Source organism: Ambystoma mexicanum, chromosome 10 (genome assembly GCF_040938575.1).
Source record: "Ambystoma mexicanum isolate Mex_15411 chromosome 10, UKY_AmexF1_1, whole genome shotgun sequence".
Classification (NCBI taxonomy): domain Eukaryota; kingdom Metazoa; phylum Chordata; class Amphibia; order Caudata; family Ambystomatidae; genus Ambystoma; species Ambystoma mexicanum.
Window position 1 is genome coordinate 1,502,181,304 of NC_090932.1, and position 24,352 is coordinate 1,502,205,655.

At 42.2% G+C, this 24,352-nt stretch overlaps 2 protein-coding genes across 2 annotated transcripts; one reads left to right on the plus strand and one right to left on the minus strand.

Moving 5' to 3' along the window:
* Positions 1-13,329: 13,329 nt before the first annotated feature.
* On the plus strand, positions 13,330-19,104 carry LOC138493046 (uncharacterized). Its single transcript, XM_069620279.1, has 4 exons — positions 13,330-13,543; positions 13,739-15,319; positions 15,569-15,781; positions 18,008-19,104. Exons 1-4 carry the CDS (start codon positions 13,384-13,386, stop codon positions 19,102-19,104), a joined length of 3,051 nt encoding a protein of 1,016 aa, XP_069476380.1. The 5' UTR covers positions 13,330-13,383.
* Positions 19,105-21,698: 2,594 nt separating this feature from the next.
* Positions 21,699-23,003, minus strand: LOC138493047 (uncharacterized protein F54H12.2-like). The gene has a single exon (XM_069620280.1). The coding sequence runs from the start codon at positions 23,001-23,003 to the stop codon at positions 21,699-21,701; it is 1,305 nt and encodes a 434-aa protein (XP_069476381.1).
* Between the last annotated feature and the right edge of the window lie 1,349 nt (positions 23,004-24,352).

The following is a 24,352-nucleotide window of genomic DNA, read 5'->3' on the forward strand; positions in this document are numbered from 1 at the left end:
AAAAATAATAAAAGCTGAAGTTCTTGTCTCTGCTCCCTTGATCTGTCCCTTGGCGAAAAAGATGAAGTATTTTGCCTCTGTTTCTCCGATCTGTTCCTCGGCGGAAAGGTGACTTGGTTGGTTCTGCTTCTTCGGTCTGTCCCTCGGCGGAAAGATGACTTGGTTGGTTCTGCTCCTTCGGTCTGTCCCTCGGCGGAAAGTTCACTGGAATCTCCTCAGATACTCTCTTTGGAAGTTGGGCAGCTCCACTTGGAGCATGATGCCATGGAGGAGCGTTCCCGTATGCGCAACATTAGCTGGATCTCAGATGAAGGTGATGACGTCAACCTCGGCAGTTCTCCCCACTATTTCTGGAAAATCAGTGACTAGGCGAAACAGGACGTTATGTGCCAGTCGGCTGTCCTCGGGTGACAGGTACATTTGTCTTGCTTTGCTTGGTTCAGGATTACAAGCCCTTCCCTTGACGTGAACAGTCCTTGCACATTCCTGCTGCGTGGATTGCGACCAGGTAACTGAGCTTAGCTCACACCTGGTGCAAATGTTCAGTGTTTCTTGGATCTCTAATGAAAGTAAGAGTGTCAGTGGTTCTCCCGATGATTGCTGGGCACTCCTCTATGATGCGAAAGAAAAGCGTATTTGTGAGTTCATCTACTATCGTCTGTGGTGGAAGCATTTGTGTCCTTATCACTGTATTCTGGAAACACAATGAGGGCTTCCGCGATGACAGTAAGCAGTTGCCAGATTACTTTCTTGTTGGCGGGATCTTGAATAAAGTCTGTGACACAGGTTACTCTCCCTACAAGTGACGGATACGATATTACTACTAATTGGAAGTAGGTGAGCACATCCCTTGTGAGATTTCTGCTGGGAGATACCATAAACTCTGTAAAACAAGGTCTTGGTGTTGGTTGCTTCAGGATTCTGTGTTTAGCTCTTAAGGTAAAAGGTCCTTGATCACAGTCTATTAGAGTCTTGTTTTGCAAAATGCTTTAGTGTGGCTTGGTTTACAAGTTCGTGTCAACAACTGTGTTGTGGCTTAAATGTGCAATTTTCTTCTTCACCCTGCAACTAGGATGCACAGAGTATCCGTTTTATGTCCTTATCCCCCTTTTTGTTCTTCTTCACCCTGCAACTAGGATGCACAGAGTGTCCGTTTTAGGTCTTTATCCCCCTTTTTGTTTAGAGGAAATGTCCAGTTTTAAGCCACAACTTTCAAAAGGGTTCTCTTTGACTTGGCTTTGCTGCTCATGCGTCCTTCCTCGTCATGGATCTTGTCTGCACATGTCTGTGGTCTCTTTGCGGTGGTGTGCAGCTAGAGGGCTTTCTCCGATATAGGGCTTAATGTCGTTGAGAAAAATCCATGCTCTCCTGCCCTGCAGTTTTACAGCTGAAGGAGTGCAGTCCTCTACGATGAAAGGGCCATTGAATCTTGGCTCGTCCCACCTTTTCCTCGTGTGGTTTTTCACTGACACAGCGTCTCCAGGGAAGATGGGTGGCGTACGTAGACCTTGAACTGCGTCTGTTTCAGCATCTCCTGCTGTGTTTTTTGCTGCGCTGCACCCTTTTCGTCATCGCTGTAGTTGGTCTGAAATTACAGTAAGGCTGGATGTCATGCAGTTCAGGAACTCTTGTAACTCGGTTCCCAGGACCTCTCAGGTTGACTGGGCATCACATCTAGCTCTATCTCGGGGGGTAAGGGGTGTTCATTCTCCTTCCTGTGACTATCTTGTGCAGCGTAAAATGATGGTCGGAGCCTGGTTGGTTCCGAAGAGCATACAATGCCAGTGGAAGGCAGTGCAACCATCCCCTCTTTAGAGTAAGCTTCAACTTGGCTATCCTTTCCTTTAACAAGCCGTTGAGCCTCTCACAGATACCATTACCTTCCAGATGATACGCCGACAAGAACTTGTGCTTTATACCAAGCAGCAAGCTGATCTGCTCAAAGACAGCGTTAACAAAATGAGCCCTGTTATCTGATCTCATCACCTCACACACCCCCCATCTAGGGAACACTTCCCTCACCTGGAATTTGGCAGCACAGGTTGAGTCTGGGTGTGTACAGGGACGTGCTTCTATCCATCTAGAGAATGGACACACCACTACAATTAAGTACCTGTACCCGTTACACACTTAAATCATGTTGACATAGTCGATATGTAAGTGCTGAAAAGGCCCATTTGGCCGGGGATGATTCCTCTCACTACTTTTAATGTGTGCCCAGCGGTGAATTGCTGGCAGATTATGCAGTTCACCATAAAGAATGCAACATGCTCAGCTAAATTCGGTATAAACCAGTCTTCTGCGAGCGTTGCTGCTAGATTCTCTTTTGACATGTGAAATGGGTAATGCAACTGTTCCAATGCTATTTTTAGTAGGGCTACATGCATTACTGGTTTACCAGTGCTGTACTGCCGCCACAAACCATCAGAGCGGTTTAAAGAACACCCTCGACGTCTCCATAGGTTCTTTTCGTCCTGAGGTGCCTCCCCTTGAAGCTCCATCAAGACACGAGCGTGTTGCCTGCGTGTCAACTAAGAAGGAATATTCTTTACCCCCTCTGGCGACATTCACCCTAGGTTCCCTATTAGGGTCTGGTGTCACTGATAGGGTAGAGCACATCAGAGTTCCCAGTGAGCTGTTCTAATTCATCTATAAGTTCGGTCCACTGTACACTTGTGGATTTTCCCCATCCCCAGGGTTGCCTCCCCTTCCGGAGTTTGTGCCCTGAGACATTTGCGGTGGTGCCTGTTGAAATTGCCCCTGTGGCAAGTTCCCCATGCTCAGGGGTTGAACCCCCTGCTGCTCACCCTGCTGTATGCCTGGTGCTTGCTACTGCACAGTGTGATTCTGTGCACCGCCCTGTTGTGAGATTGCAGGCAGATTCACTGTGCCTGCTCCCATTCCTTGGCCACTTTGCCACGCTCCTTGGCTTCTGCACGAGCGCGCCAAATGCCCTGTCATTCCACACAGCCAACACACTGGCAGTGGTCGGGCTATTTGTCCATTTGACATATCTGGACTGCCCATCTACACGTTTTGAAAGCCTCCTTGATTACGCTGGAAACCTCCCTGATTACTCTGCCATCCTCTTCCTCTAAATCCCCTTCCCCTTGGGTATTGTCCTACGATACCCTGGTTGTTCTGCTGTGGGTTAGCCACCTGTGGCATGTTCTGTTCAGCTGGGCTTGTCAGCATGGCTCCTTCGAGAGCACACTTTGATAATTTCTTATGCACCAGCTTCGCTTCCTCGCCCTTTCGAGTTGCCTCCTTTTTCTGATTCCTTTCTTGTAACAATCTACAGTAATGTGCAATAGTCAACTGTATTTCAGCCCAAGGTTTAGCCTCTACCCCTACCAATTTCTTGAGCTGTTTCTGCACTGGCTCTGGTAACCCTTGGCATAATATGTGGTAAAATACAGGTATAGATTTCATCCAAGATTCATGCGTTTCGAGCATCGACGCGTCTTGGAAATTCTGGATATAAATCAACGGATCTTCTGACTCCTTCATTTTTCGAGTCATTATAGCTCCCATATCGGAAGTTTCTGGGTAAAGCACTCGTAGCGATTTCCATACTGCTGCTCTGCAATTATTAAATGGCGCTCTGTCGTGGGCAGTGTTAATTTTGGTAACAGCAGGGTACCCAGCCCGTGCCCATACATCGTCTGCTCTCTTTCCGAGTATGGCAATCAGGCGACCTTTAATGTCCCCTATAGCTAACGTGACACCCCTGTCATCTTTTCTAACTTGTTTATCCACTTCCCAGCTCCCGATGTCAGCATTGGAAGCTTGTTTTTCAAGTTCTCTCGATCCATGTGTGGCCATGGAATATATTGCGGTCTTATACCCCCCTTTTCTAGCAGCGGGAATTGGAATGCGCAGTCTTACTTTTCTTTCCCCATAGCTCTCATGTCTATCGCTGGGGTAATATTCCTGCATCACCGTCTGCCTGGCAATGTCCTCAATCTGTCTACATAGGCGGGTGCCCACACCCCCCTCTGACCATGGGGTGTTCCTTCATGCCGGTCAGACTGTGCGGTAGACTCTGATGTCCTTGGTGCGGACTCGCTAGCATCTGACCATCGTACCCCTTTGTCCCTTGGGAGCTGCTTTACGCGCCATCTCCCTTCTTCATTTGCCTCGCACTCAGTCTCCTCTCCGGAGTCGGACATTGATTGTTCCCAATTTGTGCAACTCCTCGCGTCATCATCGTTCTTCCTAATTTCTAGCCTGTCCAGGGACAGTTTCCTGCTCCCACTACTTTGGGTGACATCCTCAGTGTCATACAGCTGAGTGCTTTCCAAGCGCTCGTCTTTCCTTTCCCTTTGGGATATTGGTTCCAACCCCATTTCATCATATATTTTATCGATCATTTCCCCGATGCTTCTGGTGTCGAAGTCATCTTCAATATTTGCCCCACTCGTGCCTGGTACTGAATCGTTTGCAGGAAAGAACTCTTCAATGTCTTCCCATTCTAGAACAGGATTGTTTTTTTTTTAACTTCCCGCTCCAGATATTCGACATCGCGTGCCCTCTGTCTACACTTACATTCAATATCATGATCAAATTCTTTGCACTTCCTCGCTTCTTCTCTGACCTTGTCTTCTTCCCTTCTCCTTTTGTTTCTACGTTCATTTGCCCTTCTAACTTCCTCATCTTCTCGTCTCTTTATTCTTTTTTCACATACTCTTTGCTCTTCTTCCAACCTTTGCAGGTTCTGCCTGTATTGGTCATAGGCTGAGCTCTGTTTGCGACTGAGCTGCTTTTCTTGCTCTTCGCGATATAGCTGTTCTCGCCTCAACCTATCCTTGCTTTTTATTCTCTCGTTCCTTATTTCCTTATCCTTCTTCTTCTCCTTCTCCCTTCTCTGTGTCTCATCAGACTTCTCTCTCGGTCTCACATCATCACTTCCTTTACCATCGAGTTTCAACAATATCTGTCCTCCCAGCCATTCGTCTTTTGCGAATGCTATCTCATCCGTTCCGTCTTCACTTACTTTCCATTTCTTTCCCTCTCTCTCTTTATCGAGAGATGCACTTGTCTGTGCCGCCTGATCCTTCCTCTCATCATCGCATCTCTCCTTGTCCCCCGGGACTGCGGAGGTAAAATTAATCCCCTTTATTGTCGTCACTACTGTAGGTAGGTGAGTCATATGCGTGGTTGCTATACCCCGTGGCTGCCTTAAGCTCTCTTAATGGGTAGAGTCCCTCTGACTTACTTCCCTCGGTTTCTGGCTCAGGTGGGGCTGGTGGCACGGTAGGCGTCTCACCCCCCTCTGTGCATACGTTTAATATCCAGTCAGCAGAGGGCTCTTCATCCTTCGACTGTTCGAACATTTTCCAAAGTTCTAGAACAGAGAGACGTTTTTCTCATTTCTTGCCTGTATATGTGGCATGCCAGTAAGTCCTCATATGTTGTAAGATGGCTTTAGATAAAGACCCGTTCTGTGGCCACGACATAAACATCTTGTGGCCGGTACCCTTAACCCACTCGGTACTGTATTTCTTAAACTTGGGTGCATGTTTAGGCAGTTGCTTACATAAGTGTGCTATTGGAGTAATATCTTCCATGCTTGAATTCTGTTTCTAACAATACTTTCATGCAATTTCACCACTCCCAAAAATATGAGAGCGCACCAAATACCGCAAGCTCCAATCCAATCTTTTCCTGCCAAATTATTTATATCACCACTTTACTCAAGAACATCAATCCATGTCCAATTCCCTCTCAACTATAGAATCGCATAAAAACCCCTACTCAGCTTGAACAATCAATGAGACAAAATTCTTTACATGTGACATACAACACAACACGTACAACAGACACTTGATAGACTAGACAGACACCAGCTGAACACAAATATCTCTACCTTCTAATCAATACCACGACATGGAGTTTAAACAAACTCCTTTTACGACATCTTTAATCGTCGTAGTAGCCTAGTCTTTCCCTATTATGTGGGACTATGAGTTCACGTTTCTTCTGACCGCTATATTAAAGCACAGGAACAAGGCGTATCCTCTCTCTTCTCGGGTGTCTAACCCGGTATCCTCTCTCTTTATCTCAGGTGTTCACCCCGGTATCCTCTCTCTCTCGGGTGTCCACCCCGGTATTCACTATTTTATTCAGTTATTCTAGAGTCATTATCCCCTTATATATATATACAGTCTTCTCTACTTCTGACTATTTTGTTTTTCCGCCTCCCTCCGTTACCTTTCCCGTACTTGTTCTAATGCCTATAAAAACATTTGCCAAAGCATTGAATTTTTTGTTTCACTCACCGCTCGCATGGCTCCTCTCTGGATCCTCCGGATCACCGCCTCTGTTACCGGCTTTTTTTAGTCTTTCGTCTGATCCACTGCCCGTAGGAATGGAAGGGTTTCTGTTTGTAAAACGGGTGCCTTCAAACCCACTGCAGTTTTTTTAGGACAAGTTTATACTATCATTGTCCACGGAAGCTTCACAGTCTACTCGGCCAAAATGGTGAAGGACTCGTGATATTGCCGAAGACCTAGAGCTACTTCGTGTCGACGGTCAATAGGTGTCTTATCAATAATCAATATTCAATAGTTGATGGTCAAAACCATCCTCTGCTATCAAGTGTACAGGAGGGCGGAGCGACCTCTAACGGGCCCATGGGATCAGAGCTTGCCCTCTATTACTTTAAAACGAGATAGCTGCACCTTGAGGAGGATGGGGTGCAGGATTCTCTTACTCCAACACCAATCAATAAGGACAACTCAGTAGTTTGGCAAAGGGAAGTCCGTTTAATGACAAGTACAAAAACGGGGAAACAATGGAAATCAACAGTGATGCGATCGCCCGTCTCGCTTCAACTCTCAAATTCTTCATTCAAACAGCAATTCTTATAGACAAAATTCGTTATCATTTGACGTGTAAAACTCAAAGTTTGTCATGCAATTCTATTGGTCGGAAAAGGTAACTTAAGTATAGGTGCTATATCTGTATATGGTAACAGAGCGGGAGGATTGGATAACTCTTATCAGGCGGGCGTCTACACCCATCCTTCTACATCACTCGTGATACACTTCACTACAAGTACGACGTCTCATTGGTTCTACTAGCTATAGGACCCTAGATTATTTGGTCCATTGTGATTGGGTAAGTTACACCCCTAGACCTAAATCTCCATTTTAATTAGCAGCATGCAGAATGGACACCCAGATGCGGAGTGCCCCAAGATTCACCCTGCCTCCCTTCCATCAATCAGTACCTTAGGGCTATGTGTCAATTAGTTGGCTGAGGATGGCTTCTTATCAGGAAAGGTTATGGCATCCTCAGGTTCTGGGTGACATCAGACGTTGGTACCTCTTCGCGCCCGGCTGGTCACGTGTCAGGTCACCGTGAATCTGCTTCATTTTCCTTCTTTTCATGTATTTGATTCTTCCTTTAGCCTTGCCACCTGCCTGGGCCTCCTTATCTCGACCTTCACTGGCCGGCTGCTATGCTCTTAAGTTTCGTTTCTTCGAAGTTGCCGCTCTCCTCCCTTCTTGGAGTTGACCTCGAATTCCTAGGCATGAGCTGCTTCGTGGTCAGTTTCGATTCCACTCTTTCCTTCTGGCTTTAGCTGGAATATGAATCTCGGCCTGGTTGGCCCCTTGCAGCCTGGGCTTAATTCTGCTTTTGTAAAATGGAGTCGCACTTGTATAATGTGCTTTTGAGGTAGATATATAGTTGGCGCTTGCCGCTGTACCCTTCTACTAAGCATTGCAAGCAGTACCGTTTTCTTAGCTTCTTGCGTTCCAAGCCTATTTACAGGCATTTAGCCAGTTGCATATTTTCAACCTTCTTTCATGGTTACGTTCTTTGTGTTGCAACATCGTCTCTTCTTTTAAGTCTATTACACCATTATTCCTTATATTTTGTCTTTACGTGGTGTTCTTTTCTTGTCATCTCGTTCATTTGAACGTCTGTCCGGGCCATTGTGTCGTCACCATTTGCCTTCAATTAGGGCCCTTTGGGTCTCTTCAGGGACAGTTTGTAAGTAATCTTCATTCCGCGTCAGCTGTTGGTACAGTTGTCTCAATGGGTACCGTGCTGCCCACGGTTGTCTGGTTATAGGTACATCAACAGGTATATCTCTTCTGATGGGCACTGTGTAGAGCCCTAGCGCTGCTCTCTGTTGGTTTAGTTGCTCCTCATACGTCACATATCTTGGCGAGTATGTTCCTGGTACCTCAAAATGGGGGGCTGGAGTGCAGGCCGTGTCTGGGACCTCCTCTACAGTTCCATATTAAGGAACTCCCAATACAGGTTGTAGGAAAGGTTAAGACGCTGGGTATGATCATGGCGGCATCTATGAGTGCCGATGCTCAGGCCGCGTATGTGACTAAAAACTGCTTATATCATTTTAGGCTATTAAGAGCGATAAAACTCTACCTTAGTGAAGAGAACTGCATGACAATAGCCATAGCGATTATATTATCGCGGCTGGACTATGGAAACTCACTAATGCTTGGCGCAAATAAACAGTGCACCACAAAACTCCAGCATATAAAAAATAATACCATCATGATCATCAAGCAGAAATCCAAGTCTGATCACATTAGTAATGCCAGAAGGGACTTCATTGGCTCAAAGTAGAAGACATGGTCCTGTTCAAGACCCTGATGCTGGTCCATAAATGCCTTTATGGGAAAGCACCGGCATATCTCAAATCAAAAATGTCCAGATATGTTCCAGGCTGCTCATTAAAATCTGAACACAGAGGCCAAATCACAGGAGCCACTCACAAGAGATCCAACGGAATGGGTAAGGCCTTCCCAATATCCATGAGTATGCAAATATAGGTGTATCCCACCCGAAAAAGAAAAAATGAAGGAAAGCTTGTTCTGGAAAAAAGCCTACTGTTGCTTAGCGGGTGTCACTTGTGAGTCTTCAATCATCCAATCATCAATCATCTTCCCAATATCCGCAGCTGTCAAATGGAATAGTCTGCCAGTAGATCCAAGACTAGAAACCAACCTTCTGAGCTTCAGGAAAAAGCTGAAAACCTTCCTCTTTAAATAACTCCCAGAAACTACTTCATTCACAGTTCCCAGCCATTTTGTTATTTTCTACACTGTCCTGTCTCCACGTTAGTCTCCTTGTGTCTGTTCTGTCTTCATGTAGTGCCCTGATGCCTGCAGGCGACCAGCATAATATAAATAAATAAATAAATAAAAGAAGCCATAGACTGTGCAGCGCTCGAGTGAACCGCTTTGTCCCGTGCTGAAAACGTGGGGAAGGGAGGCCAATGGCCTGAACATCCTGACATGTCATTTTGTGAGCACTTTTCTTTTTCGTAACACTGTTTCCCACACTATTTGTATTTAGAGGCAACGATTGGCAATAGGTTTATTAGTATAGGCCCTTTTATTTTGACAAGACACCACTAGGACGGCGTTATTATTATATGATGGCCGTAGCTTGATCCCATCTTTAGATTTAGGATTAGATAGGCGTTTTTCAAACCCTTTTTGAAGTTCAATAAACACCCTTGAACTGTGGTCAGTAGTGCAGTAACCTACCTTTCATCAACATGACAGTCCTTAACCACGCCCTAACCGGATGTCCCGCCCCTTGGGGTGTCCATGGCAACGCATGTCCCGCCTTAGCGGATGTCCCGGTGCTGTAGTGACGTCATGTGTTGTGTTGAGGGGCGTGGTGGTGTAGGAAAGGGCGTTTCCGGGGGGTGATGTCGTGGGTGATGTAATATTTTGGGGGCTAGGCGTGGTCTAGCAGGTGTGGTGACATCACAGGAGTGTCCCTGAAGTTTCCCCTAAGGCCTAACCTAACAGTGACGTCATGGCTTGTGTTTAGGGCGTGGTGGTGTAGGAAAGGGTGTTTCCCATTGGTGATGTCGTGGATGAGGTAATATTTTGGGGGCTAGGCGTGGTGCAGCAGGGATGGTGACATCACGGGCGTGTCCCTGATTTTTTTGTAAGGCCTAACCCAATAGTGATGTCATGGCTTGTGTTTAGGGCGTGGTGGTGTAGATAAGGGCGTTTCCCGGTGGTGATGTCGTGGATGAGGTAATATTTTGGGGGCTAGGCGTGTCCCAGCAGGGATGGTGAAATCACGGGCGTGTCCCTGAAGTTTTTTCTATGGCCTAACCTAACAGTGACGTCATGGCTAGTGTTTAGGGCGTGGTGGTGTAGGAAAGGGTGTTTCCCGGTGGTGATGTCGTGCATGAGGTAATATTTTGGGGGCTAGGCGTGGTCCAGCAGGGCTGATGACATCCTTTTGGGGTCAAGGTCCAGGGTTTTGATGAGATGATGTAGGTATGAAGTTGTGATGTCAGGGGGGCAGGCCGGTGGGCGTTGTGGGGTGATGTAGTTGTGGGTCCTCCCCTAGGGGTGGAGTATGGTGTATATATAGCCGGTCAAGTGGCACAGCGAGTAGAGCGCCCGCTTTGACACCCGTGCAGAGCCTGTTAACGCAGGTTCGAATCCCGGCGGGGCCAAACTCAGCCTTTCATCCTTCCGAGGTCGATAAATGAGCACCACACACCGTGGGTAATAATAAGCAGCGCTCAGATACCTGAGGGTTTGTAGCGCTATATAAAAGCCTAATTATTATTATTATTATTATTATATACAGAAGGAGCTCTGGAGAGAGGTAGACGGCGCTCTTGGGGTTTGCGCTAGTATGCATGGTCTGACCCTATGATTAGGTGGGCTATGGATCTTTTTTAATTGATAAATATATTTATAAAACCTGTAAGTTTAGGTATATATATGTGTGTGTGTGTGTGTGTGTGTGTGTGTGTGTGTGTTTGGGTGTGTGTGTGTGTTTGGGTGTGTGTGTGTGGCTGTGTGTGTGTGTGTGTGTGTGTGTGTGGCTCTGTGTGTGTGTGTGTGTGTGTGGTTGTGTGTGTGGCTGTGTGTGGCTGTGTGTTTGGTTGTGTGCGGCTGGGTGTTTGGGGTGTGTGTGTGTGCGGGTGCGGCTGTGTGTTTGGGTGTGTGTGTGGCTGTGTGTGGCTGTGTGTGTGTGTGTGTGTGTGTGTGTGTGTGTGTGGGTGTGTGTGTGTGTGTGCTTACAAAATAACAAAAGATTAACAGTTATAAAAGTTGCGCTGTCTTGTGGTAAAATGTGGTGCAGAAAAAAAAAAAAAAAGCTTTGGTTTTTTATGGATGAATCATCCAGGCAATGTAGAGTTAACCGGTGTTTTTAAAGAAGCTTTGTGACGCTGAGGGAACGATCAATATTTCGGTCGCACTCTGATGTGTAGCAATGGCTCATGTTTGTAAAAGAAGTCTTACTTTCGTTTTGTATGGAACATGGAGTTTTAAGCCGTGTCATTGTATGTATTTGTAGAGTGTACGTGTACCATTTGGAAAAGGCCACGTCCGCAGATCTAAGAGGTTAGGGTCTTGTCTCTGACGATATACGTTTCTATGTAAATTGATATAAAGTGGGCTGACTAGCTAAACATTAAACAGTCTAGGTTATAAATATACCGGTAACAGGAAAGCTGCCTTTTCATTTACACTTTTGCGCCTGAAGTCATGGAGTTTGGAAACGAAGTAAGTGCATTTTTTTCTTTTTTTTTTTTTTTTTTTTATCTTTAAAAATGATTCAAGGTGTATAATTATTGATTCCTTTTATTTAGAGATACGAAGCACCGTCTTTTTACGATGAATTTGACTGCCAAAAAATATTAGACAAGGGTATGTGTATTTTGTTTTATAAGTGTAGAATTACTGTTATACTTGGAAAAAGGTAAATTGTTTGAAAGAATTCTGTGAATAAAACAAAAGGCAATGTAAAAGTAGGAGGTTCTGCAGAACCAAAAGAATTGTATTTAGGTTTGTGTATGAGGCTAATAAAGCTATACTGTATGTTTTATTTATAATAGATACGGCTAAAGATGAGAACATAGGCGCTTTACAAGGTAATGTGGATGCTTAAAACCTGTTTGTTGTTTGCCGCTTTGTAAAGGATATATGTGTAGGTAATCTCTAATATTGATTAGTTAGACACGCGGTGGAGAGCGAAGGACTTTGAGTTTTTGAAAGGTTTCAGGCAGTCGTTGTTTTAGACTTGTGAATTTAAGAGTTTTAAATGTAGGGTGGATAGACAATTATTTGAGCCTATTCAAATAAAATATATTTTCTAGATATGAATGAAAAAAAAAAGAAAACAGCGGCCACATGCTACTTTAGATAAAATAAAGATGTTTCAGATGCTTATGGGACCCGTGCAAAGTAAAAAAAAGAAGCTGTATTTGACTAGCCAATCTATAATATTGATTTTTTTCTCTGACCAGGACACCGTGGATAAATATTGAACAGCAGTGTATAAATGAACAGGGCCATCGTAACTTTTTAAATGGATCATTTGGGTTACAAGTTAATGGCTTTTATGTAAATTATGTTTTAAGTAAAAAAGTAATACACGCAGGAATTTTAACAGGGTTTGCTTATAAGTGGAGGGTGCAACCTTTAAATGGTATTTTCAGTTTGTATTTGGCTGTGGTGCGATTGTTACACTGTGTAAAGACACGATGCGACTTATGTATTTAGACACGTGTGTTTATATACTATTGATTTTTTCTCTGACCAGGACACCGTGGATAAATATTGAACAGCAGTGTATAAATGAACATGGCCATTGTAACTTTTTAAAATGGATCATTTGGGTTACAAGTTAATGGCTTTTATGAAAATTATGTTTTAAGTAAAAAAGTAATACACGCAGGAATTTTAACATGGTTTGCTTATAAGTGGAGGGTGCAACCTTTAAACGGAATTTTTTTAGTTTGTATTTGGTTATGGTGCGTTTGTTACACTGTGTAAAGACACGAGGCGGCTTATGTATTTAGACATGTGTGTTTTGTAAATGATATTTTAGAGTGTTTTTTATTTGAACACCTGAAGTCTTAGGATATCAGGGTTCAAGGTATAATCACATATGAATTAAAAATGTATGCTTTTGTATTAACATTATAGTAGACCGTGTCTATGGGAAAAAGGCTTCCCGAAAGAGGAAGCATGTAAATGCTGCAAATTCTAAACTTGTGGAAGACACACCGACGTGTACGGAAGGTAATCCAATTAATTTTATAGTGGTGTGTGTGTTTGTGTGTGTTTGGCTGCAGTATGTAAGGATTAATGTTATAATGTTTTTATGTAGATTTACAATTGTTGGGAAAAGCAGAACATGTTGAGGGTCAGCCGAAAAGAAAGCGTTTAGAGGTGGATATGCATGGTACGTGATTTATGTTTGCTTAGCAGCTTTAAGGCTTACTATAGTTTATTTTTTTATTTTTATGGGTTTTGTATGCTTTAGAAGGAAACAATTATTAGGATTTATGAGCTTCTTTGGTTATAAGGAATCATACTTATGTTTTAGTTTTGTAAACATGTATCTGATTATGTTATGGTCAATTTTTTAGGGTCTAGTGTTGTGAAGAAGTCTAAAGGATTAGCACATGGTACCTCTGGAAGGCAGGCCGCCGATGGTGTGAAAAAAACAGGCCAGACCTTAGAGCATTTTAAGGGGATTTTGAAAAGGACCTATTCAGGGGACAGCACGCAAGGTATGTTATTTATGCTTGGTAGCTTTAAAGATTAAAGGTTTATAAAGGTATCTAGGGGATATATTATTATAGGTGTTTATTTGATTTCATTGTTTTAAAAGGAAGCATGTATTAGGTTATAGGATGGTGTATGTTTATAAGGAATAGGCTTTTGCTTCGAGTTTGTAATGTTCTTTTAATTATGTTTATTTTTAGGGTCTAGTGTTGCGCTTACGCCCTTTGCGGTCCCACCAACGACTCGTGTGAAGAAAACAGGTCAGCCCTACACAGAACACTTTAGCACAACAAGGGAGGGGGGTTATCAGGAGTGTTTGGGGCTCCAAAAATGTTTAAAAAACTCTAAACTAAGTTTGAAAAAAGATGTACGGTTTACAGGGGTTCAACCTGTTTTAAATATGACTAACTGTGAAGCTGTGGAAGATGAAAGTATTCAGGTAACTCCGGCTGATCCCCCTCAGGTCCGGTCTGTTAGATGTGATAAAAAAACAAGGTCTCGTGTAAAGGTTATACCACCTATAGACCCATCAGCTAATAGATCGCCGCTGGAGAGAAGAGGTTGTGGCGATATTACCCCGTCTAATGTGTTTTCCTCTTTAAAGGTAGTAGCCCCTTTAGACCCAATACAGGCCGTCGTTAGGGCACGGTCTCCTGATTATGGATACTGTACACCGCCCCATACCTATTCACCCACAATCCCCAGCAGTGAGAGGTATGTTGATATTCCCCAAAATTTAGAACCAGCGTTGGAGGTACCAGGTGTACCAATAGCCCCTGATTCTGAAAATGTTATAATAATTATAGACTCCCCTATAAAAGAACCTCTTGGAGATTTTCCTGCTTTAGACCCAATACAGGATACCATTAGGCAACAGTCTCTGGATTGTGGAGATTATTCAATACCATATACGTGTTTACCTACAAGCCCCAACAGTGAGCAGTGTGCTGATATTTTCCAGAATTTGAAACAGGTCCCTTTGGTACCAGATATACCAACAGCTCGTGCTTCTGAACCTGTTATAATAATTATAGACTCACCTGTAAAAGAGCCTATTGTAAATCCACCTCTAAAAGAGCCTGTTGTAAATCCCCCTGTAAAAGAGCCTATTATAGTCAACTCAGACTCCCACATAAAATTAGCTTGTGAAGAATTTGTATATGCCTCTGTTATTTGTAGGTTAAATGACCCCCCTAAGCCGTTAGATCTTTCAAGCACAGGGCCAAATGGTGTAAACAAACGGGTGTGTGCAGTGAACAATTTTCAGAAGCTTGATAATAAACCGTTGTCTCCCCGACATACCTTTAAACATGTTAACACATCAGCCGCCCGGGTGGCGGTTCCCTGTTATAAAAGGGGTGACACTGCTAAGCGATTATTTGATGTAGATGTATTAAATAGTGAAAAAGGAAAACATTTACCAGGTATACAGAAGAAAGTAAACTTAGGCTGCCAGAGGTATAGATTAAAGCAAAAGGGTACTAAAAAAGCTTTAATTGATACACGTCGAGGTGTTTGTAAGGCCAAACACCTTTTGTTTAAGATAAAATCTAAAACCAATGTACTGGCCCAAGACTATAAAAAGCAGTCTTTAAAAAATAAAGCTAGGGCTGTTCCAAATCAGTTGACAATCCCCATAACAGCATTAAGGACGGGGTTAGGTCCTGGGAAGTCCACAAATGGTATAGATGTAATGACATCCCCTAGCACCATAGGGTATGGTTTGGAAGATGTGCATACACTCCCTAAACCTGTAGACATACCACATTTACCTGTAAAAGGTACAAAGGCCTTGCGTTTAAAATGGCTTCGCTCGAGGAGACAGAGGAAAATGTTTTTGAAACGCTTAAAAAAAGCAAAAGCTATCATTACCCGCCGTGCAAAGAAAGATTTAGAGCTTCACTCTCCAGATACACCTGACACGTCTGATACAGAAACTGTTTTTTTACAGAGTTTGGGAACTTACCATCATGATATACCAAAATATAAAAGTGTTGAATACTATGAAGTTTTTCGTTTTATGAATCTAGATAGGATAACATCAACAGGTCACGCACTATTACTGATAACAGAATCGGTTGAGAGGCTTGTTTCCCACATTTTGGAATCTGCTGGTCCTAATGACTTTGTCCAGATCCGTTTAGACAGTTCTACTTTAAATAGACCTCTTTTTACCAGACGAACCCACCGACAGGTGTTTGATGTTTTAGAGTTTTTAGAAAACATTGGCCGTTTGCTACAAAGTAAGGCTGAGCTTCTTGTAACAGAACCCTTAAGAATTGTAACTGTGGTTGTTAGATCTAGAGAGGGTGGCGTGTACAGGCCATTAAAGAAAACACTCTACAGTATGATTGTGGCTAAGAAGAAGCGTTGGCTTTTGGATTTTAACGATGGGGACTTAAATATATGTATGGCTGCTAGTATCATAGGTCTGCTGGAGCCTAGAACTGCTACTGACGGTTACATACAAAGAAAGGCTTTAGAGGTCCACCAGACTCTGGGTATACCCCCTGACGTCATGGTTGGTTTTAATGAAGTGTGTCTATTTGAAGATTACTTTGGGGTGCCGATCAAAATTTTGTATAATGAAGATCGAATTTGGAAATATTTTCCCCAGGGTGACACTTCTAATAAAAACACTGTCTACCTTTTACATCATGAAAAACACTATTACGGCATTTTAAACCTACAAGCTTTTCTAGGGGTAAAGAATTTATGTCCTTTTTGTTGTCATATATACAACAATCGAATGGCTCACAAATGTAGATTACATTGTCACATGTGTCAAAGAGATGGGTGTCTTGTGTTGGACGAATCAAAGTTTAAATGTCCCAAATGTAAAACTTTTGCCCGGTCTGAACAATGCCTTAAAAAACACATTGAGAAAGCAGCGCAGGGTTTAGCCCAATGTTATTTGAAAACGGACTGTGTTTCATGCGGTCGCTTTATAAATGCTAATCATGAATGCCGTGGTAAAATTTGCCCTAGATGTAAAATTGAAGTTGTTTCAATGGAGGACCATTTGTGTTACATGACCGTTCCAAAAGATGTGGCTAAAACTGAGGATTACATTGTGTTTGATATAGAGTGTATGCAAGAGACAGGCATACACGTCCCAAACTATGTTTATGCCAAACATTTGACGGGTGATAAGACGTGGTCCTTTTATGGTATAGACTGCATTAAGCGTTTTATTACTAATTTCTTGGATGAGAAATTTAGGGGGTATAGCTTTCTGGCACACAACAGTCAGGGGTATGATTCCTTCTTTTTGATACATGAAATGATTAAAGAACGAGTAGCAGTCAAACTGGTAATGCATGGTGCAAAGCTAAAACTTTTAGAGGTAATACCCTTTAAAATTAGGTTTATTGACAGCTTAAATTTTTTGCCTATGAAGTTAAGTAAGTTGCCTAAAGCTTTTGGATTTCCAGGGTCGAAAGGTTATTTTCCGCATTTTTTTAATACCCAGCAGAATCAAAACTATGTAGGTCCTATTCCTCCTGCGGAGTGCTATGGTTCAGAATGTATGATGTCTGAAGAAAAGGAGGCATTTCTAAAATGGTACTCAGAGGCCCGTAAAGATGTTTTTGATTTTAAGAGGGAGCTAAAAAGGTATTGTCACGAAGATGTTAATATTTTGAGAACAGCCTGTAACATTTTTAGAAACGGTATCATTGAGCTAACCCAAAAGGAGCACATTTTAAAACCCAATACTCCAGAGAAGTTAAAATATGTGACGTATGTTGATCCATTCACTTTTATCACGCTAGCTAGCATGTGTATGCATATATATAAACAACTGTTTCTTGAGCCTGAAACAATAGCCCTAGTGCCAATCGACTTGTATCATGGAAAACAAAAACGTTTTTCTACCCCTTCTATACAGTGGTTGATGTACTTGTCCCATCAAGATGGTATACCTATACAACATGCCCTGCGTGGAGGGGAAAAAAAGATTGGTCCCTATTTTTTAGATGGTTATGCGTGTCTAAATGGGGAGGAATTGGCCTACGAATTTAATGGTTGTTTTTTTCACGGGTGCCCCCGATGCTATAAGGAAAATGACTATAACACCATGATGGGCTGTACTAATGACCATTTACATAGAAGAACACTTTTAAAGGGTTTGCGCGTTATTACACTTTGGGAACATGAATGGACAGATATGCTAAAAAATGATGAGGGTCTAAACATTTTTTTGAAACAAACAAATCTACCAGAACCCTTAGAACCCCGTGATGCTCTCTTTGGGGGAAGGACTAATGCTGTTAAACTTTACCACGCGATAGCTCCTGGTGAAAAGATACATTACTTTGACTACACCAGTCTCTACCCCTTTGTTAACAATTCAAAACCATACCCGCTAGGACACCCCCAAATTATCTATGAAGATTTTGGAGATGTTAAACAATATTTTGGACTGATTAAATGTCAGGTGTACCCTCCTAAAAAACTTTATTTCCCAGTGCTCCCTCAAAGAGTTTCTGGAAAACTAATGTTCCCACTTTGTATGACTTGTGCCACTACAAAACAAACTGAGAAATGCACACACAGTGACGAGGAACGCTCTATTACTGGTACCTGGTGTACTGTTGAGCTACAAGTGGCCTTACAGAAAGGATACAGGCTGGGTAGAATTTATGAAATATGGCACTTTGGGAAAGCTACAGTAGAGCTGTTCACAAAATACATTTGTCTTTTTCTTCGAGACAAACAGGAAGCGTCGGGTTACCCTGAAAGTTGCAAGGATGATGAATCCCGACAGCGGTATATAGACGAGTATTACAAACACCAAGGGATACAGTTAAGACCCGAGTTCATTGAAAACAATCCCTCTAGACGTCAGTTAGCTAAACTGTGTTTAAATTCCTTATGGGGTAAATTTGCACAAAGAACCAACCTTCCAAACACAACCATTATAACGGACCCCGAAGAGTTGACCGCTTATCTTTTTGACCTGGGCTATGACATTTTAAGCTTACAGTTTATAGATGAGGAAACAGCGTGTCTTTGCTGGAAGTATGCGAAAGAGTTCCCAACGTGCTCCAACAACATAAACATTTTTATTGCATGTTTTACAACAGCCCACGCCCGTTTGGAGCTTTATAAAGTCATGGATGCCCTCCAAGAGCGTTGTTTGTACCACGATACTGACTCTGTTATTTTTGTCAGCTCACCCGGTGACGAGGACCCACCCCTGGGTGATTATCTAGGTAATTTAACAAGCGAACTAGCTCCGGGAGAGCACATTGTAGAATTTGTTTCTGCAGGTCCTAAAACCTATTCTTATAGGACATCCAACGGTGTTGTCTGTATGAAAGTAAAGGGTATCACTTTAAATGTTAGCAATAGTATAAAAATTAATTTTGATAGTTTAAAGGAGCTGGTGCAAGAATACTCTTTAAACAACATAACCAAAAATATCACAGTTCATCAACCTTCAATAGTGCGTAAAAAGAAACAATGGGAGATTAGCAGTGAAACGCTGCAAAAAACCTTGAGGGTAGTATTTGATAAGCGTGTGCTTACTGCTAATTACAAAACATTACCCTATGGTTATTGAAAAGGGAACAACGTATACAATGGATACCCGGTTACAACACCCTTTTTCATGCGTGTTAGCGGGACCTTCTAGCTGTGGTAAAAGCTATTTTATGAAGCAGCTATTAGAAAACGCACCCTCTGTTATGAATACCATTCCTGAAAATGTTATTTGGTTTTTTTCTTGCTGGCAGCCCTTGTATAATGAATTGGCATCTAAAATACCACATCTGAAGTTTGTGGAGGGCTTACCAAATTCTTTGAATGACGACCACTTGCTACCACCAAATCTTGTTAATATGATTATTGTAGATGATCTTATGATGGAAGGAGGGCATAGCTCGGAAATCGAGAAAGCTTTTACACAATACTCACATCACAGGAACCTTAGCATTTGCTACATTGTTCAAAGTTTATTCTACCGCGGAAAGGGCAACCGCTCCATAACATTAAACGCCAGCTATATAGTGTTGTTTAAAAACCCTAGAGATAAACATCAACTAACCGTCCTAGCGAGACAGATGTACCCGGGTAATACCCGTTTTTTTTATGGAGGCTTTTGAAGACGCTACCTTAAAACCTTACGGTTACCTCTTGGTGGATCTAAAAACAAACACTTTAGAAGACTACAGATTGAGGACCGGTGTTTTCCCTCCTGATATACCCGTGGTTTACGTACAAAAGACGTCTAGAAAACCACAGTGAAAAACAATCTTTCCTCATTAGCGACGACGACCAGCTACCATGACGGCCCGTATACGTAGGAATTTTGCTCTTCTTAAAATGCTAGTAACAGCTCCACCCCAACAACGGAAGGCCATTTTGTGCTCAGCCTCTGATGATCTAGTATCAGCTATAGCAGAGATTGCCTTCAACACTATAAAAGGTAACGTTCCGTTATCCACCCAGCAACTAGGCGTTTTAAAAAAGAAAAAAACCCTCCTTAAAAAGCTGAGTAACAAGAGGTCGTCTATAAAAACCAAAAGAAAGCTTCTAAAACAATCTGGGGGTTTTATAGGGGCATTCTTAGGTTTGGCATTGCCTCTAATTACCAGGCTTTTAGGGGGTGGTTAATGGAGCATGCCCAAAAGATGTATTTGGTTGACAAATGTCAGTTGGAGGGTATAAGTACCCCGAAGCGGGAAGAAGCAGATATCCGAAAATCAGCCACTTTAAGGCTTGACTCTGAAATGCAAGAGGTTTTAAAGCGGCATGATTTATCAGACTATGATAAAGTGGGGCTCTATTCAACTATTCTGCAAAAATACTTAACATACTTTAGACAGGTCGAAAATGAGAAAAATAAACTGATGTTGTACATGCCCCCCGAAGACCCTTCAATTAGCTCTAAGCCCTCCCTATCAACCTCTGCCCCGGATCCTATCGTAATGGAGGTTTTGGACACTATTAACCCCCGTTATCGGAAAAATGCAGAACTGTTGATGAACAAAATGGGAAGTGAAAAAAACATGGCAACATGGAACAACAAGGGAGAATTTATCTATAAAGGAACAGTTGTTAAAGGATCAAATGTTCACGATTTAGTTCGCAGCATTACCAACCCTCAGGCTTTTGGAAGACACACAAAACCTCGAGGTTGGGACCTGTTTATGCAAGCAGCTGCCGATGTGAACCTGCCCGCAACTTTAATTGGAAATATGGGACATCGGGAACTGTTGGAAAATTTAAAAGACTCTGAGATCAAACCTTTAACAACAGCTATTGAATCATCTGAAATGTCAATAAAAAAAAGAAAAAAAAATAAAGCCAGTAAACGAGCCTCTTGGTTTAACGTGTAACCTCATTTTTTCTTTAACAAAATCTTTAACCGTTGTAAAATATGTATATACATGCATATCTTTTTTTTTTTGTATTATTTTTTTTTTTTACTATTATTACTTTTCCAGTCTGCAAAAAAAAAAAATAATAATTTCATTGCAATAAAAATATTATTTATACTTTCAAAGGCGTTATGTCTAATCATTTTGATCATGTCTAACATGTTTATATAATATTAAATAAATGAAAAAATAAGACAAAAAAGACTGTTTCAATTAAAAAGAAAATGTGTTTATTTATATGTGTACACAATTTAAGGTTTAGTAATAAGAGTACATTTTTGCCAACGATCAAAAACATTTACAGGGGATCTCCGAAAGCTGTTCTTATTCACAAAAGCAGTAACCATGACATCATTTTGCCGGAGGTCCAGTGAATAGGTGTGCATAACCCTTATCAGCGAGTGTTTCTCAGACATGTTAGATACAAAGTAACAGGAGTGCTGGCCACACGTGATGTCTTCAGGATGTTGCACAGGTGTTTTATTATAATGTATAACGGGTGCTATATCCTTCACATAGTCCAGGATAGCGCCTTTGTATATGGGGTGGCTTGGGAAACACCCCAGGCTGTCAAACACTGTTATTGTATCCTTGTTTATAAACATACCTATCCAATGGGTGCCTTCCTGATCATGGGGATCGGTGTTCGCCACAAGACTAATGGGTCGCTCATTACTTATGTCTCTTGGAAGGTTATCACACGAATACACACCCTTGAATGTTTTCTTAGCGTGTTTGTCTTTACTTAGAAAACGTTTGATCTGGTAAGTATCCATTACATGTCGTACAGGACTTGTCGTTGATTGTTGAGTTCCATAACCGAGTCAAATAGAGCCATAATAATTAGATTCACCGTGTTGGGTAAATTTGCAGCAAAGCGTACTTCTATGCGTAGATTACCATTTCTAATAAGATTATAATGGCCGGTTGATGTATTATCAGGTCTCAAATCAAAAGCTAAGAGAGTATAACCCCCATCATAATCGTCCCGGGGTATCACAAAACCTTTATCATGCAGATGTTTACCGCTGATGGAGACAAGTCCCAAATACTCCCTAATTGTATTTTTTTGTTGAAAACTGGGACTGTAGGCTTTAGAAGGTATAACGACCCCGTCTTTAAAAAGCGCTGCGTAGTTGATGTTGTAATGTTTAAAATTAAAAGGGTTGCTGGCGTAAGCCCCGGAAAAAGCTGTGTTGTCCACAAAACCAATGATGATTATTTTCGGTAACTGTCCAAGGAATAAGTTATCTTGACTGGCGACACGGCTACCCGCTGGAACACTGAAAATTTTCAAACATGTCCGCTCCACCGGATATTTTAAGTTTGATACTTGTAGAGCATCAGCATGAGCTAATCTGACCGTGGGCGACACATTCACCCTTTTAATAAATAAACTAGCTGATACTATAATCAGCTTGTAGGCTTCAGCATCATCGCTGTTGAGGCAAAAAGCATCTTTATTTCTAGAAAGTTTAATTTTCAGATCAACGCCGTTTACCATTAGTTTCTCCTGGAAAAATAGATCGGAGTGTAAACGGCCTAGTAAATCAAAATTTCTGCTCCCTCTGGCATGTGTAGCTCTTTTTATAAAACCGGCATTAGCCCCATCTAGAGCATAATCCTCCATATGGCCTGCTGTGTCCTTATAGAAAAGCCCCGCTGTAAACTGAGTGTCCAAAGCGTCATTACTGTAGTTCAAAATGCTTTCTATATAGGCCCTGTACGCATACATGTTGTCGCTCTGTGTAATCAGCCGATCGCCTAGCGTAATATCCACTTGATTAAAGAGGGTAGCCACAGGGTAAGCAATCGTAGCAACTTTAGCCGTTGCGGGGATAGCTGATCCATCAGCTTTTGTTATTTTACAAGTGAGGTAAAGTAACGTGTCATTTAAATCCAGATACATCTCTGTTGAGCCTGATATATAAAACTCTATAGGTGCTAGCGGAGATAGTGCAGCAAGGGGCGCCACTTCCATGAAAAAGCTGTTTTCAATGCTCGTTTGTGTCGGGGGTACAGCAAACAGATCGAGTTCAGATTTCACACATTCCCCCGACGCACAATGGATGAACGCCATCTTTTAGAAAATATTAATGCCGGGGCTGTTTTTTTTTTCTTGACCGATCTGTTCTTGCGAGTTCTTTTTCTCTTCTGAGCCGTTTTTGTTGCTGATCCTAGTTTTTTATGCATTCCTGGAGGGCCCCATCTGTGTACTGATTTCCTTTTTCTTTTGTTTGTGTTGTTTTTCACATAAACCAGCCCAGAACCCTCTTGCGGTGGTTGGTTAAATCGATTTGCGATGGATGTTGTAGCCGTAGACACCACATCTTTAGCAATATTTGTGGCTGCTGTTTTCACATGTGGTTTGGCTAATTCAAACCCCTTTCGTAGAAACGGCATAGCCCTTCGAAAGAGGCTTCTAAAAATACTTCCGAAACCCGTACCATACATAACGGGTGCCCCTTGAAAGTAAGGTTGATTGCCATAACCAGCTTGTCGGCGGTAATAATCCCTATAAACGTACGGCTCCCCATAGTTTTTCATAAATACCATGTTTTTTAATAGTCTTTTTCGCGCCTAGGACGTAGGTGTAGTTTCACTAGGACCTTCCCGTATTTAAATGACACCAACTCCCCCTGATCATCCCTTATCTGTATATTGATGGTGTCAAAATGACTCTTAGAAACCGGTATATAATCAGGTTTAATATATTGTATATTAACAATGCCATTATTTTCACCTTTCACCTGCGCTGTTCTCATTAGCGGGGCGTACGAGTCACCGACCCTTTGATATTCTACTATATCACTGTAGATCATAAGACTGTAAAATCCCCCATCAATATCAGCACGTGTTTTGTCCAAATCTTTAGTACTTTTTACATGTTGAACGGTTCCCAAAACACGAAAAAGTTTGCCACTACATATAAACTCGGTGGTAAGATCCGTCGATTTTAGAAATACTTTTCTCTGCACCTTATCCAGAAACAATTGTATATCAGAATAGCGTTCAATGTTTGCGAGACTTTTATTGATAGCCTCCAACAAAACTTGTATACTGCTTTAAAATCCATGAGGAAAACCGGCGTGTAACAGCTCAATAGGACCTTCACGTTTGATGGTAAATTTGGCCTCTCTTCTAGACACAGTGTCCCAGGTATGGGGGTATTGAATCTCCATTAGACCCGCTTCCCACAATCCTTGTAAATCAACGGGTTTAGCCATTTTAACACAATAATTTGATATTTCATTGTTTGGGAATGTATCGTGAGAAGCGTTACTGGGTAAGGTGATATAAAATCCACTGCTTTCCATCTTCTCAGGGAGCGCCTTTGCTTTGTAGATCCTTTAGAGATGAAGCACTAACCCAACTGTTAAATTTCTCAGGCCACCCGGTCCATTTTACCAGACTTTGTTTTTTATTTCC

Bases quoted from the DNA above. Each gene is read 5' to 3' on its own strand.
- LOC138493047 (XM_069620280.1), bottom strand. From the start codon at position 23,003: ATGGCGTTCATCCATTGTGCGTCGGGGGAATGTGTGAAATCTGAACTC.
- LOC138493046 (XM_069620279.1), top strand. From the start codon at position 13,384: ATGGTCAATTTTTTAGGGTCTAGTGTTGTGAAGAAGTCTAAAGGATTA. The intron at 15,320-15,568 runs GTACAAAGGCCT...TTATGAATCTAG, and splicing joins ACCACATTTACCTGTAAAAG to ATAGGATAACATCAACAGGT. The intron at 15,782-18,007 runs GTAAGGCTGAGC...TTTATTTCCCAG, and splicing joins CATTGGCCGTTTGCTACAAA to TGCTCCCTCAAAGAGTTTCT.